The sequence below is a fragment of the Musca vetustissima genome, unplaced genomic scaffold (assembly GCF_032173495.1).
Source record: "Musca vetustissima isolate MV318-11 ecotype Yass unplaced genomic scaffold, APGP_CSIRO_Mvet_v1 utg1079, whole genome shotgun sequence".
NCBI classification, from domain to species: Eukaryota; Metazoa; Arthropoda; class Insecta; order Diptera; family Muscidae; genus Musca; species Musca vetustissima.
In genome coordinates, this window is record NW_026885679.1 from 244,256 (window position 1) to 260,180 (window position 15,925).

The following is a 15,925-nucleotide window of genomic DNA, read 5'->3' on the forward strand; positions in this document are numbered from 1 at the left end:
GTACCGACAATTTTCTGGCAATTCGTTTTGTGTATTTCGTATTTGTTGACATTTTATATATATTTAAATGTGAAAAAACAACAATTAAAAAAATATTTTGGAAACCGAATTGCCTTGTATAGACGCATGGAGCAAGTTCAAAAGAGAACGATAAAAATTGCCGCAAGTAAACTCGCCTAATATAAATCAGGACTTATAAGAAGACCATGATATAGTCGCCTTATAGTACATTTACATTGTGTTGAATTTCGTTATGGTCTGTTCCCGTACTGCAAGAATCTATTATATTTTACTATTTTCTTCGATATCATTAAGGAAAATTCGTTATCGTAGTAGATTCTTGCAGTACGGGAACAGACCGATATTCTTTCATGTACAAACAAAATTATAAGCACATGGTATAATTGGTGTGTCTGGTTACTTTTCCAGTAACATTTACATTTGGTAACAATTGTTACCAAATATCGTGTAAACATACACAACGCAAGTGTTGTTGTAAAACAAACGATACCACAACCACATGGGAATTTGTTGTAAGTTATACTAGTGTCAACGTCATTTGGCAGAAAAATTTAAACAAACAAATTTTATTTATTTTGAAAATGTAATATTTTCGAATCCTCAAAATAAAATTTAAACACATAAATAAAAATCTATCAAATTTATATTTCTATCGCTTCCACATTTTTCCTATAATTGAGCCATTGCCACTTATATGTGTAACATATATGAAAATGCTGGAATTGCGAGTTATTCCATGAAGAAAAATTTTCTTCCTCAAACTTCCCCAGCAGGCATATTGAGTAAATTGAATACGGGAGGACATTTAATAAAGAAAAATTTCGAATTGTATGCGTTCTCAAACGTAATTTGTCATATTCATATTGACACTAGTATTATGGTGGAATCAAATTAGCTGGGTTTTGCTGTTACCTTTTATAATTGTACCATGTTATAACCACTTAAAATATAATTAGAATATTTTTGGAAATCAAACCCAAATCTTTAAATATCTCAATATAAGAAAAAATTTGCTTAATAGTACGTTTACATTGTACTGGAATCCAAAAAATTAGTGGGTTTAATCTGTCAATTCTATTGCATATATGCCAAATAAATCCTCATAAAGTAGGTTAACCCAGTAAAGAGTTCAAATGTACATGCCGTTTTATGTCATTTATAGACAGTTAAATATGAAGTTTTGATGATTTTTTTTATTTGTTCTTTATTTTGTATTGAAAAGCCATTCGGCCAAAATCTAATACAATATGATCCAATGGCAAATTATATGCAAATAAATTAAATTTAATTGAACTAATTAAACGTATGAAAAAATATAGATAAACATATTATAAAATTATTTACATTTTACATACTCCTCAGGAGAGAACAACTCAGAAAATGCCTACTTTAAGAGGCTGTTAAAATCTAGTTTAAACATAATATGAATATGTACTTTTTATGAACTTCTTCGGAGAGAACTACTCAAAAAACACCAAATGTAAGAGACTGTAGAAGTCTAAAATAAAAATCAATTGTAACATATGCCGGTTTTATTAAATTTATGATTACCGTAGCGACTACTCAAACGAGATTTAATTAAATTGGGCTATCGCTAAACATTTGACGACCGAAATTCAGAAAGCAGCTTAAACCGAAACAACCCAGGCGTTATATTAAAAAATTTAAGTTGAATAGGGAGTGTATGAATAAACGAGAAACTCGGACAAGGAATGACTTGTCCATGTGAAGATCTAAACGGGGTATAATTAATGTCATATTCCTAGAAAAGCGCGAAAAATTAAATGTACTTTGCAAAAATAGAGGACATTGCGATTTATATACTTTATAACATAATAATAGTCATCGCTGTTCTACAAAGGGAGAAATATGAGATCCCAACAGAATATACATATCTAACTGCACCATTGAATGCTCTTTGCACCTTCCTCATATTATGCATGTTAGCTGCGGAGTAAACTTCCAAACAATACAGAATGGTTGGTAGTACAAGCGCATGAACCATTTTTCCCTTTATATGCTGAGGAAGGACTAGGTCGCAGCTATAAAGCTTCGCAATGCAATATTAGTCCGAAAAAACACTCTATCGATATGCGATGTAAATGACAGCTTATCATCAATAAGTACACCAAGAATTTCTAAAACGCCAACAATTTGTATTTCGACCCCTTCGTATTTAACATTCAAGTCATTAGAATGAGAGGAGAATAGCAGAGACTTATGTAGTTTTCGACATATTTATGTCCAACTTATTTTGAGTCATCCAACTACTCACTAAAGAAAGTGTATAATCAATTTTAGATTGCAAAACATCCATATTAGACACTTGACCCGTGAATAACAGCTGAACGTCATCCGCAAACAGATACGCTGAACAAAAGTCACCTATACTTGAAGTCAAATCGTTAATAAACATCGTAAATAGTAGCGGCCCAAGTACAGAACCTTGGGGTATTCCACTCTTAACATTCAATATATTAGAAGTTGATCCACTAACTCTAACACATTGCTTCCTATGCAACAAATAAGAAGAGACCAAATGACATGCTGAATCTTGGAAGTGGTATATATCACTAAGCTTATTCAATAACTTTAAATGATCCACTCTGTCAAACGCTTTCTCAAGGTCCATGGAAATTAAAAGTGAAAGATTACGTTCATTAAAATGTCTTCTAATGGAGTCCGTCAGTCCTAGAAGAACACTCGTTGTACTCCTTTTAGCACGAAAACCACATTGATAATCGCTTAACAGATTATTAGTTTCGATGTAACCCATCATCTGTTGTTTTAAAACATGCTCTACGACCTTGGCAAGAATAGGGAGGACAGAAATAGGCCTTAAATTTTCAATAGCAACACAGTTAGTTTTCTTCCTTATAGAAGTTATTATTGCAATTTTCCACTGCGATGGGAAGGTCGAAGTCATTATTATGGTATTTACAATATGAACGAAAATAGTTTCTAGATGAGGTAGGACCAGTTTGAGGAATTTCAAAGAAAAACCACCAATACCTGATGCGTTGGATTTTATATTACAAAAGGCTATGTTTAATTCGTCTAAATGAATAGTACGAAAGCCAAATCTCCCCTCATCCACTGACGAAAAATGTCGAGATGTAGGCTCAATCATCGGACTGATTATTAATGACATTTTGATTTAATTCGTCGACCCCTATATTTAAGCTTTTACATATATCTGGACCGTCATGATCTATTCTATTCCATAAGGTTTTTGAATTTAAATCCTTCGACAAGTATATCGCATGTGCTTGCCTCTTCTATTTCCTTTTAACCGTGTTGGCTTTATTCCTTGCTCTACAGTATATTTTCCACTTGTGGCTAGTTTTATCAGATAAATAATCTCTGAATGCCAAGTCCCTTAAGGAACTGTGGTACTTAATCACAGGCGCGTTAATCCATTCGGTATCATTTTGTTTAAACTTCCTTCTTTTTAGAGGACAGACCGAGTGAATATATTCCAGTCCAGCCATAAAAGTATTTAACTGATTGTCAACATCATACGAACGAAAAATATTTGAAAAATCAAACGAATGAATCTTCGAGAGTAATGCATCCTGAGAGATACTGTCGTAATCAACAAATTCATAGTAATCATTCACACGCGAATGCAATGAACGAATGGGCAGGCAAATTAGAACGTGTTTAGATATAGAAGGACATATATATTGATTCGAGAAAACAATATTTTCTGGGAAAGACAAAAGAAAAAATCTAAAAGAGAAGTCGATTGGTGGGTAACATAGTAGTGTGTCGGTAAAGAATTGTGATGAACTGATAAATTCAATCTATCACAAGCAGATCTTATGGAAGATGCGGTTGGAATATTAAACAAATTGTTATTAAAATCTCCCATAATCACTATATTAGAATATCGTAGCAAAAGTTCAGAAACTTCTTCTTCTTCGAAGGCTTCGAAGTCCCCATGCGGTAAATAAACCACACCAATATGTAAATGTTGATCATCAAATGAAATCTCAACAAACAAACATTCAACAACACCGTAATTGTTACCGCTGTAAACTACTTTATAGTTTAACGATCTGGACAAGTATAAGGCAACCCCTCCACCCCTCTGCAAAGGGCGATCATTCCTTATACAATTATAACCAGTCAAGTCAACACACTTTGTAGAAATATAAGGTTTGAGCCATTTTACTGAGTTTAAACTTACTTTGGCTATTAAAATGGCACATATTTAATGAACCAGACATATTATTAATTTGTGAGCGCAACTGCCCATTACTTTCACCTAAGTTGTTCATAATAGTGACAAATTACTTGAATTCGAAAATTAAATAAATATCAGCAATTAAAATGAAATAATAATGAAAATAACCTACAGAGTTAAAAGCTACACTTACTTTATACAATTTTATCCCGCAAACATTAACATCATGTTCCATTTATCACAAACTCAAATAAACCATGAAAATTTAGCTTAAGCGTGACAAAATTGTATATTACAATTGTAGCTATATAAAACAATAATTTTAATATAAATATATGTTCAAGATTTCAAAAATGGATATTGTTCTCTGGGGGCAATTGAGAAATCTGCACACATTTAGATTCACCATTGGGAAAGGCAATCTTTGCTCTTGGTGTATCTCCGTTTACAAGAGCGTACTTCTCAATAAGTCCTTTATTCCTCAACATACGACATTCATATACTAGCTTCATAGCTTCCGGAGTAAGGTGATCGTTCAGATAAATTCTAGACTCACCATCTCCTCCAAATACATCTCTGATCCGTATAGGCGGTTTCCGATGAGAATTCGCCATAATTTGGTCTCTAATACGGATCGAATTGAGTTTAACCAGAATGGATTTGCCCCCGGCAAAATAGCAGCAGTGTTGTAAATCTGATGGCATTAACGATATTCCACATATGCTCACAATTTTTATCACAGGCTCACTTATATCCAAAATTCCCTTTGGTATGACATTAATCACTATATTGGCGCGATTAAGACGTCTCTTAATAGTTTGCAACTGGCCAAAAATTAGTGACTCAGATTTGTGGCATTGGAAGTATGTGACATTATATCAGCATTTAGCTTTGTATACTTTTGTATTTGAATACCCATTTCTGACTCCAATTTAGAAATATAAGAATTACACTCATTGAGATCTTCTCTAAACGCCTCAAATTGTGTCTTAAATTCCAGCCTTAGCTTTTCTACCCACTCATTAATTGTTTTTTTTTTTCGAAAATATCAGTTGTCTTTTGCCACTGCTCATCAAGTTCCTGTTTCTGCAGTTGGATCTGTTTTTTAAGAGATTCGCCAAATTCACGAAAGCTAGTGTCAATACTTTCAACTTCCGAACTAGAATCACTACTTAGCTTCGTATTGCTACTTTCCGCATTTCCAATGGTACACAACGGACAAGTAAAATCAACAACCTTTCTTTTGAGGTTACCTTGATCGAGTTTCAGGCATTTTGTGGCATGAAAATAAACCGAGCATTGTCGACAACATACACTGTACTGTGTTTTAGTACAATTAATGTTGCACAAACCGCATTTATATTGCACATTGCTGGGTGCCACAATAACAACAATAATATCCAAACGTATAATTTATTATTGTTTTATAAACACAAGTGGAGACGCGGCACAGGTCCAAAAACAACAGGCTGAACAGCAACGAATACAGCAATCTTGGCGCAGTACTTCAATGTGAACTACTCCAAAAAGAAAATTTATCTCGAAAAACAACTTTAATTTGATTTTTTTAATTTAAATCATTATTTACATTATTATTTTAAAAATTTCAATAAAAGTCTTAAGAGCGCACAAAAAATTCAGCTGTTCATGGTAGGGTTGCCATCGTTTTTTTCTTTAGAAAAAAAAACTAAAAAATAAATAAAATCAAGGTGTATTTAATAATGGTTCTGTACCATAATTTGTCATATTCTTACTGTTATACTAAAGACACGAACCTAAATTCAGTGCCTTGCGTACTAAAATATCTACCTGCTCACCTTTACAGGGTTTATTGAACGTCCGTACTACCCAAATACGCAAGCCTTATTTACTTGAGTGTCAATTGAAAACGCGAACATGGATGAAAACATTTTCTTAATTAGCCGAAAAATGTTTTCATTTAATGAAAAACAAATTCTTCAATGACTGGAATTCTATTTTCAAAATACAAAAAAAAAAAAAAACAAAATACGCATTGTCAATGTTGAAAATTTTCAACGTTATATTTTTATACGCTATGGGTATTTCAATGAATGTTACATTGAAATAGTGTATTTAACTTTTCAGGAGAATAAAATTATACGCATACGCATGAATTTAGGCATTGCATAATTATTCAAGGTTGTCTCATTTGAGAATTTGATAATGGCAACCCTTTTTAATTTGTAACTCATATCAATTTGAAATGAAATGAAAAATAAATTCCATAAAATTATGTGTATGTCGTTTGGCATATTTTCAATAAATTAAAAAATTATATTATCTAAAGCTGCACATTGTTCTCTAGATGTAAAATTTGGTTGTTACAACTTGCATTTATAGGTTTTAGAGGCAGGGATCTTCAAAATATTAATAAACATAAATAATTTTGCAATTTTTACTATCATTTTAATTTTGAAAACTAAATGTTGTCAAAAGTAAATTTATGAAAAAATTGGAAACATATGACTGCATGAGACTACCTTGTATAATTATGCCATGACAAAAAAATATACAAAATGTATATGTAATGTTTTGAAAAATATAACAAAATAAATTTTAAAATCCTTTTGTTTGTAGATGAATTCTACAATATTTGTAAGAAGAAATTTATGGTTTGTTGACGAGCCAATATCTAAATCATATTCCCAACTTGTTTTGAAATGAAAACCTGACATTTCATTCATTTTTTCGCGTTTTTAGTAGATTGTTAAAATATGTCAAATGAACAGAACTACTTATTGTATTTGTTTTTATTTATTCTGAGATTTTAGACCATAAGGTAGAGTTGTATTTGTTGTACTAAATATTTATTAAAATTAAAACTTTGAAAAAATACAAAACTATGATACCTAAAATAACGGTATTTTTTAAATTCGTCAGAGTTGCATATGTTTTGGCTCAGCTAAAATCAAGTTATACATTGTATCAATAAATTTTACAGCAAAATACCAAACATTTCTGGAAAAATTACAATTACAGTTTCAATACAACCTAAAGCGTTGGAAAAATACCAAGTTGACCTATTTTTAACTTCAAATAAAGAGATTATTAAAAATTTCCACATATTCAAATTTAGTAGCATAGTTGTTTGAAGAACAATCGGTCATGTTGTGGCATTCAAGGGTAGAAGTGTATCGAACACACGTCAAGATGTTCTGTAACAGGCACATGAGGTAGTTTAATGTGTTTTTATTGGTATAATTTGTTTAAAATCACAAAATTAACATGAAATGCCATTAAAACCCAATTTTAAATCGATACTAAGGTTTGTGTGGCATTTTCTTCAACTAAATTTCTCGCTTGACACAAACAGCTGATTTGAAGTAAGGCCGAATAAGATAGGGTTACTAAATGCTTCCCTTAAATCAATCAACAAATTAATGATATTACAGAGATTTATATTGTTATTTTATGTTGCGAATCATGGCATAACTATACAAGGTAGTCTCATTTGAAAAATTCATAATGGCAACCTTTCTTAATAAGGAATTCATATATCAATTTCAAATAAAATGAAAAAAAAAAAATTCATAAAATGTTACGCATGGCGATTGGCAAATTTTCAACAAATTAAAAAAATGTTTCTAAAGCTCCACGTTGTTCTCAAAATTTTACTAAGAATATTGCAATTTATATTTATATGTTTTATAGGCAGGGAACTTAAAATAGTAATAAATATAAATGATTCAAACATTTTGCCACTGGACACAAAATTTGCGTACATTTTGAACGAACATATTTTCGTTTAAATTTTTAAAGCTTAATGTTGTCAAAAGCAAATTTATGAAAAAATTGGAAACATATGACTGCATGAGACTACCTTGTATAGTTATAGGGTTAATCCCATAAAACGTTTTTCTTTTCGAACGTTCCTAATGTAAATCTCTCTGTGCACAGATTCAATTCTGTCAGAATACATTGAGCCAACAGCAAAATTTCATTTACTTTTAATTGGATGTACCTACTGCATACATACAATATTAAACGACATGTACATTAGAACTATTTGCAGGGTTCACCTACTTTATGAGAATTTATTTGACAAATATGAAATATATTGATCCGGCAAAAAATAAAAATATTTAGGTATTTTTATTTTTGACTGTTATTTTACCGGTTACGAGCATGTACGGTCAGATCACCAAACAGACAACATTTGAACCAAACTATTTTGGACATATTTATTTTAACTAAGTTCAAAAAGGTGTCTCCTGCAAAATCAATGAACATTTATTTATTATTTATATTAATAAAATAAATATAACATACATACATACGTGTAAAATATTGTGGTCTAACAAAAAAAAAAATAATTATAGAACAAATATATTTTTAGTAAAGCAAATATGTCATAAAATGACCTCACCAGTAAAACATTAATATACGCCAAATACGATCAGCCGATCTCTTAATATAGAATCACGCACAGCGTTGAATACAACTTTGATATTTTTAGTGTCGGTAGCGCATGTGAAATGTGCATATATTTTTTGTTGTGGAATACCTTCAAGGAACATATTTTTTATAAAAATCTTTGCCTTTACATAATCCCTCCTGGGTCCCTTATATTCCGGAAAGTACTTATCCAGGTCAGAGTACATTATTTTTTCTATGAGTAAATCTTCCTTATTGAAAAACACCACAGTTGAGGTATCTGCAAACCATGAGGAACTGCAAATTGTATTGAAGACATTTTTCGATTCAACTAGACGATTTTTTTGATCGTTTTCCCGCAGCACTTGATCGTATTCGGAAATGGCAGTCAAAAATATAATGGCTTTTACGTTGTTGAAACAGTGTATCCATTTTCTACGTTCGGAGCGTTGTCCCCCAACATCCGTCATTTGAAATCGTACCTTATCCACCGTAAAATTGTAATCTACCAGGCCGGTTGTTTTTATTCTCACATGCAATATATCATCGTCGGTTGGCAAATAAGAGGATTCCGCTATGCGATCTATATTTTCTAGAAAATATTTGGCCGAGTCTATTAACTGATATTTGTTACGATTCCTGTAGCATTCTTGGACTCCAGCATCTTGCCACAGTTCCTTTATAACCATTATATACGATTCCGGAGAGCATGCGAATGTCTTAGAATCAGCAGAAGCAATCAGCTCCGCATTTCTTTTATTGGTATGCAATTCGTAATCGATATTGAGGGAACTCATAGCCGCGACCATTGCTTTCATGGCACTTAGTATATTGTCCATAATACCCATTATAAATCCACGCCTATCCTCTTCTGTGTAACTTTTGTCGTAGATAATTCGCATTTGTCGTATGAATGTTGATTTGCCCGATTCACCAGTTCCCAAAAGTAGAAGTTTGATTTTGGCTCCTTCCTCTTTTTGACTTCGACGAAGTTGGGAGTTAATCTGCATATTTATGCGACTAGCTTCGCTCATAAAGCAACAGCAAAACATTACGCTATATAATAAATAAAAAATGAGTTAAGTTATTATTCCCAGATCGAGTAAATGTTTACTACTAGTACTTTAAACACAAATGATTTCAATATATACTTAATCATATTATTTAAAATTTATTAATAACTACAAATAAAGAAACAACGTCTTTTTTTGTGGTTAAGTACGTCTTGTACAGGCCTCTATAAATCTAGAAAATCTCTTACGCAGAATTATGTATATACGCTTTGTTCCCTTATTTTTTAATAGTACAGCTAATAAAAGAGCAAATGATCAAAAATTTATCTTACGTGTGGTACCATGGCATAATTATGGAAGGTAATCTCATTTGAGAAATTGATAATGGCAACCCTTTTTAATATGGAATTCATATATCGATTTCAAATAAAATGAAAAATAAATTTAAATATGTACATATGTCAATTGGCATACATATTTTAAGTAAATTAAACAAAATATATTTTCTAAAGCTGAGCATTGCTCTCAATATTTAACCATGATTGTTTAAGCCTCTATTTATTTAGAGCAGGGATGGAAAATGAAGAATGTGAAAAGGTACCAAAAGAGTACTTTTTTTAATAAAATAGTACTTTTTTCAAGAAAGATAAAAAAAAACATTTTATTCAGTTTCATAAAGATCGATTTTCAAGATATCATCATTTAGTCTATAATATTTGAGAATTCTTGCTTCTTTCGATTGCATTTGAATATGTATGCTATTGAGTAATTTTAATTTCACTACCTCTATCTCGAAAGCGAATATACCCCAAACTAACAGGAATTTCAGTTCCAAAGTGCTCTTGAAATTATTGAAGTAATCACGACGACTATGAATGTCATTAATTTGCCTACCTCAGGAGATAACACAGAGTACGCCAAATTGAGTATCTGACAAACATATATGGTTAAAAAAGATTGGAACTGATAAATTAATTTAATGCTTATAATTCATCATAACTGAACAGTTATCAGTAGTAAACCCATTCATTTTTTAAGAAGAATATTGCATACACATCAATATCTTTGCCGGTCAAATCCATAACAAATTCTAATCCAAAAACAAAATATATATATATATATATATGGTTTAATGGAGGTTTGGAATGGTACTGAAATGGTCACGGGGTACTACGGTACTTTTTTGGGTAAAAAGGTATTGAAAAAAGTACTATTGTACTAAATTTTCCGTCCCTGATTTAAATAATTTAGCAATTTTTGCCACTGAATTCTGTCAAAGGCAAATTTTGAAAAAAATTGAAAAATATGAATGCATGAGGCTACCTTGTATAGTTATGCCATGGTGTGGTACATAAGAAGCGGAACTACTTTGAAAACAAAAACTATAAAAATATGAATATATAAATATGATATATAAATTCCTTAAAATTGCTGGTTACTATGTTATGACAAACCATTCATCAGTAGGAGTAGCAATGAAAAAACAGGTTGCATTACATGGCATAATTATGGAAGATAGTCTCATTTGAGAATTTATGATGGCAACCCTTTTTAATTTGGAACTCATCATGATGCAATAATAAGGTGATGTATTACAACAACAACCTTTGTTTTTGTCTCGACCATGATGCAATAATAAGGTGATGTATCACAACAACAACCCTTGTTTTTGTCTGGATTATCTGTCAAATTTCTCCATATAATATTTCAAATGGTTGGCAACATTGCACATCGAATTCAAGTAGAAATTACCCACTTTGACAGTTAATCAAGACATCAGCTGCGCTAAATGGACTACCTATTCATTGTGCCATGGTCTCGACCATCTGTCAAATTTTTCCATAACATTTCACACGGTTGGCAACATTGCACATCGAATTCAAATAGAAATTACGCATTTTGACAGTTAATCAAGACATCGGCTGAGCTAAATGAACTACCTATTTATTGTGCCATGGAACTCATCTATTAAATTTAAGTAATATGAAAAATAAATTCCATAAAATTTTATGTATGTCGATTGGCATATTTTCAATAAATTAAACAAAATATATTTTCTAAAGCTGAAAATTGCTCTCAAGATTTAACCATGATTGTTACATCTTATATTTATACGTTTTAGAAGCAGGGAACTTCAAAATCAATATTTATAAATATAAATTATTTAACAATTTTTGCCATTGAACACATGATATGCGTACATTCCGAATGAGGGTATTTTCATTTAAATTTTGAAAGCTGAATATTGTCAAAGGCAAATTTATGAAAAAATTGGAAACGTATGACTGCATGAAACTAACTTGTATAATTATGCCAAGACAATTAATTATACTTACTAAAGGTTTCTATTTAAAAAAATAATTTAGTTTTTCCGGTTTTTGATCGACAGTTTTTGATTACGATTTACAAGGTTTAAATTAAATAGCAACAGACAAAATGAAATTCCCTTTTTTCTAATTTCTGCGTTGGCAACGCATAAACATAAAAACAGATTATTCGTCGGCAACGAAATATTATCGTACTGCCGATTAGTCATAACAAAAAAAAAAACTCGCATGTGAAATACGTGTTGGTTGCTGTGGATGTTAAAAACTAGGATGCACTGTCGTATATATAAATATATATATGCACACAATGAATAGGTAGTCCATTTAGAGTAGCTGATGTCTTTATTAACTGTCAAAGTACGTAATTGCTACTTGAATTCGATGTGCAATGCTGCCAAATTTTTGAAATATTATAAGGAAAAAAATTGACAGATTGTCGATACCATGGCACAATAAATAGGTAGTCCATTTAGCGCAGCTAATGTCTCGATTATCTGTCAAAGTGCACAATTTCTACTCCATTTCTAGTCCATTTAGAGTAGCTGATGTCTTTATTAACTGTCAAAGTGCGTAATTCCTACTTGAATTCGATGTGCAATGCTGCCAAATTTTTGAAATATTATAAGGAAAAAATTGACAGATTGTCGATACCATGGCACAATAAATAGGTAGTCCATTTAGCGCAGCTAATGTCTCGATTATCTGTCAAAGTACACAATTTCTACTTGAATTCGATGCTCAATGTTGCCAACCATGTGAAATATTACAAGGAACATTTTGACAGATGATCGAGACAAAAATAAATGTTTTTGTTTTAATAAATCACCTTATTATTGCATCATGTGTATATCATATGGTGTTTACAGTTGTCCACACCTATAGTACGTAGTTGATCTAATTTTGAAATTAGCGGAGTAGAAAAAAGTTTCTCCCTAATTTTTGCTTTGAGTTATGAAGAGTGTGTTTTTCAACGTATGAAAAAAAATCAGCTGCGGATGCTTGCGGCTCTTAAACTTATTTACATATTTTGGTGTACACCTTATTAAAATATTACATATTCATTATATGGTTAGAAGTTAAGGAGCATTAAAAAACTTATTGAGGGCCACATAGGAAGGAGATCGACGTATTCCAAACAATCATACATTATCATACACATAGTAAAAATGTCATCGGAAGCGGAAATATGGTGGAATTGGTTTTAAAATATTGCTTCAACATGGTTACATTTGAATTAGGTTTGGTCAGTTTGAATATTATACTTATTTAAATCAAATAAGTCTTTTATTCAGTATTTTATATTACAATCCGACCCTGTTATACCCTTGAACAGCCGTAAAATAAAGGCCAGAAATTATAACATGGATGACACTAAATCGTACATTTGGGAAGACAATATTTTACGTATTGGTGATGTGATGTGTGCTCTAAAAATCTAATGTATTCAAAGTATTTTTCGGTTAATTGAACCTACGTTTAATTGGTTTCCAACCTTAATTGAACCACATGATTGGGAAAAAAATATTGCATTCCAAAACACATGTTAATTTCCTCGGATAAATAAACCCTGTTAATAGATTTTCCCGTTTAATTGGTTCAAAAGTCGTGTTATCAAAAATAAATTTCCTCTTAATTTTCAATGGTTTGACATCATTTGTGAAGAACACTAGGTGGCATCTCTACAAATTGAAAACATATGTTTATTGCTAAAGAAAAACCACCAGAAGCGTAAGTAATTTGTATTTGACAGTAACATTGGAAAATAATTTTATCTTATTGTTAATTTTTGTAGACTATGAGTAGATATGCGATATGTAACTCTTACACTTAAAAAACAGAAATGCGATTTATGAATTAATTTTTAGTTCCAAATGTTCAATTAATGTTGATGCGCAATTAAAAAAACTGTAATAAATAAAGTATATCATATATTTTATTATTAATAAAAATTAACCAAAATAAAACAACTATAGTTAATTTAATTGTATATAAGAATTTTATAGTTTAGAAAGTTACTATTTCAGGGTCCTTTGGAATGGTAGGTGTTCTGAAACGTGGAACAACATCTAAATTGCAACACTTATTAACGATTTTGTAGTTCAAAAAGGCAAATTTTCAAGACCCTTTGTGTAGGAGGTATACCAAAACTTGGTCAAATCCATTAAATTTTTTTCACATATCCAACATGAGAAGGACATACACATAAGCCATATGAGACCTGTTGTGCGCTCTAGAAGTGCGGAGAAAGTTATTAGTGAAAGTATATATTAATAAAGAAAAACATTTGGGGTTGATTAACAGAGAGGAGTTGAAGCCGGCAAAAAGTTCAATGTACATGTCGCTCAAAAATAGATTTATTCCGATCCGATTTACATCTGGAAGAACAATATTATTATACACTCACAAATATACGTTTAGTATTTAAAGGATGACATACAAAAGCAGAGAGAAATGCAGCTCCACGCCAGTAAAAAAATTAACATAAGTTATACTCCGTTAATCGATCTCGTAATATAGAATCGTGTACAGTGCTGAATACAACTTTAACATTTGTTGTGTCGGTGGCGCATGTGAAATATGAATATATTTTTTGTTGTGGAATACCGTCAAGGAACATATGTTTTATAAAACTCATCGCCGCTGCATAATCCCTCTTGGGACCCCGATATTCGGGAAAGAACTTTTCCAGGTCCGAGTACATTATTTTCTCTCTCAGTAAATCTATTTTATTGAAAAACACCACAGTTGAGGTATCTGCAAACCAAGGGAATTTGTGAAGTGATTTGAAGACACTTTTCGATTCAACAAGACGATTTTGTTGATCATTTACCCGCAGCACTTGATCGTATTCGGAAACGGCCGTCAAAAATATAATGGCTTTTACGTTGTCGAAACAGTGTATCCATTTTCTACGTTCGGAGCGTTGTCCTTCAACATCCGTCATTTGAAATCGTACGTTCTCCACCGTAAAATGGTAATCTATCAGGCCGGTTGTTTTTATTCTCACATGCAATATATCACCGTCGGTTGGCAAATAAGAGGGTTCCGCTATGCGATCTATATTTTCTAGAAAATATTTGGCAGAGTCTATTATCTGGTATTTGTTACGATTTCTGTAACATTCTTGGACTCCAATATCTTGCCACAGGTCCTTTATAGCCAATATATACATTCCCAAAGAGCATGCGAATGTCTCAGAATCAGCCGAAGCAATCAGTTCAGCATTTCTTTTATTGGTATGCAATTCGTAATCGATGTTAAGGGAATTCATAGCCGCGACCATTGCTTTCATGGCACTTAGTATATTGTCCATAATACCCGATATAAAAAAACGCCTTTCCTCTTCTGTATAGCCTTTGTCGTAGATAATTCGCATTTGTCGCATGAATGTTGATTTGCCCGATTCGCCAGTACCCAAAAGTAGAAGTCTGATTTTGGCTCCTTCCTCTTTTTGACTTCCAGTGCTCATGAAGTAAGTACACATGTCCCAATAATAGTTCAAATACTTTTATTCTTTATCCTTGGACGAATTAATGTTTACTGCTAGTATACGACAAAAAACGAAATGAAGTAGAAATCGACACTAAATCCATTGTTTGATATTTATAAAAACTAATAATAAACGTCTTATTGTTTTGCGGTTATGCATGTCTCTTTTTCCCTTATATATATTTATATATATAACAACGTTGGTTTTGTGTTTACGTGGCAAAAACTTCAATATACAGTATGAATGGCTTTTGCTCCATTTTTATGATATCGTACTCTATTTATATACTGGAAACAGGTATGGAATACAGTTCGATGTCCTCATCTTTTATACGTGGCATAATTATACAAGGTAGTCTCATGTAGTCATATGTTTCAAATTTTTTCATAAAGTTTACAGTATTCGGCTTTTAAAATTTAAATGAAAATATCTTCCTTCGAAATATGCGCATATTATGTGTTCAGTGGCCATTTTGTTTGTGCTCTCTTAA

General features: G+C 31.6%; 2 protein-coding genes across 2 annotated transcripts; both read right to left on the reverse strand.

Annotated features, from left to right (window-relative positions):
* Positions 1-8,607: 8,607 nt before the first annotated feature.
* On the reverse strand, positions 8,608-9,615 carry LOC133332922 (guanine nucleotide-binding protein subunit alpha-11-like). Its single transcript, XM_061541292.1, has 2 exons — positions 8,795-9,615; positions 8,608-8,692 (listed from the first exon to the last, which is right to left on the reverse strand). Exons 1-2 carry the CDS (start codon positions 9,613-9,615, stop codon positions 8,608-8,610), a joined length of 906 nt encoding a protein of 301 aa, XP_061397276.1.
* Positions 9,616-14,421: 4,806 nt separating this feature from the next.
* LOC133332923 (guanine nucleotide-binding protein subunit alpha-11-like) lies at positions 14,422-15,429 on the reverse strand. Its single transcript, XM_061541293.1, has one exon. The coding sequence runs from the start codon at positions 15,427-15,429 to the stop codon at positions 14,422-14,424; it is 1,008 nt and encodes a 335-aa protein (XP_061397277.1).
* Positions 15,430-15,925: the final 496 nt, after the last annotated feature.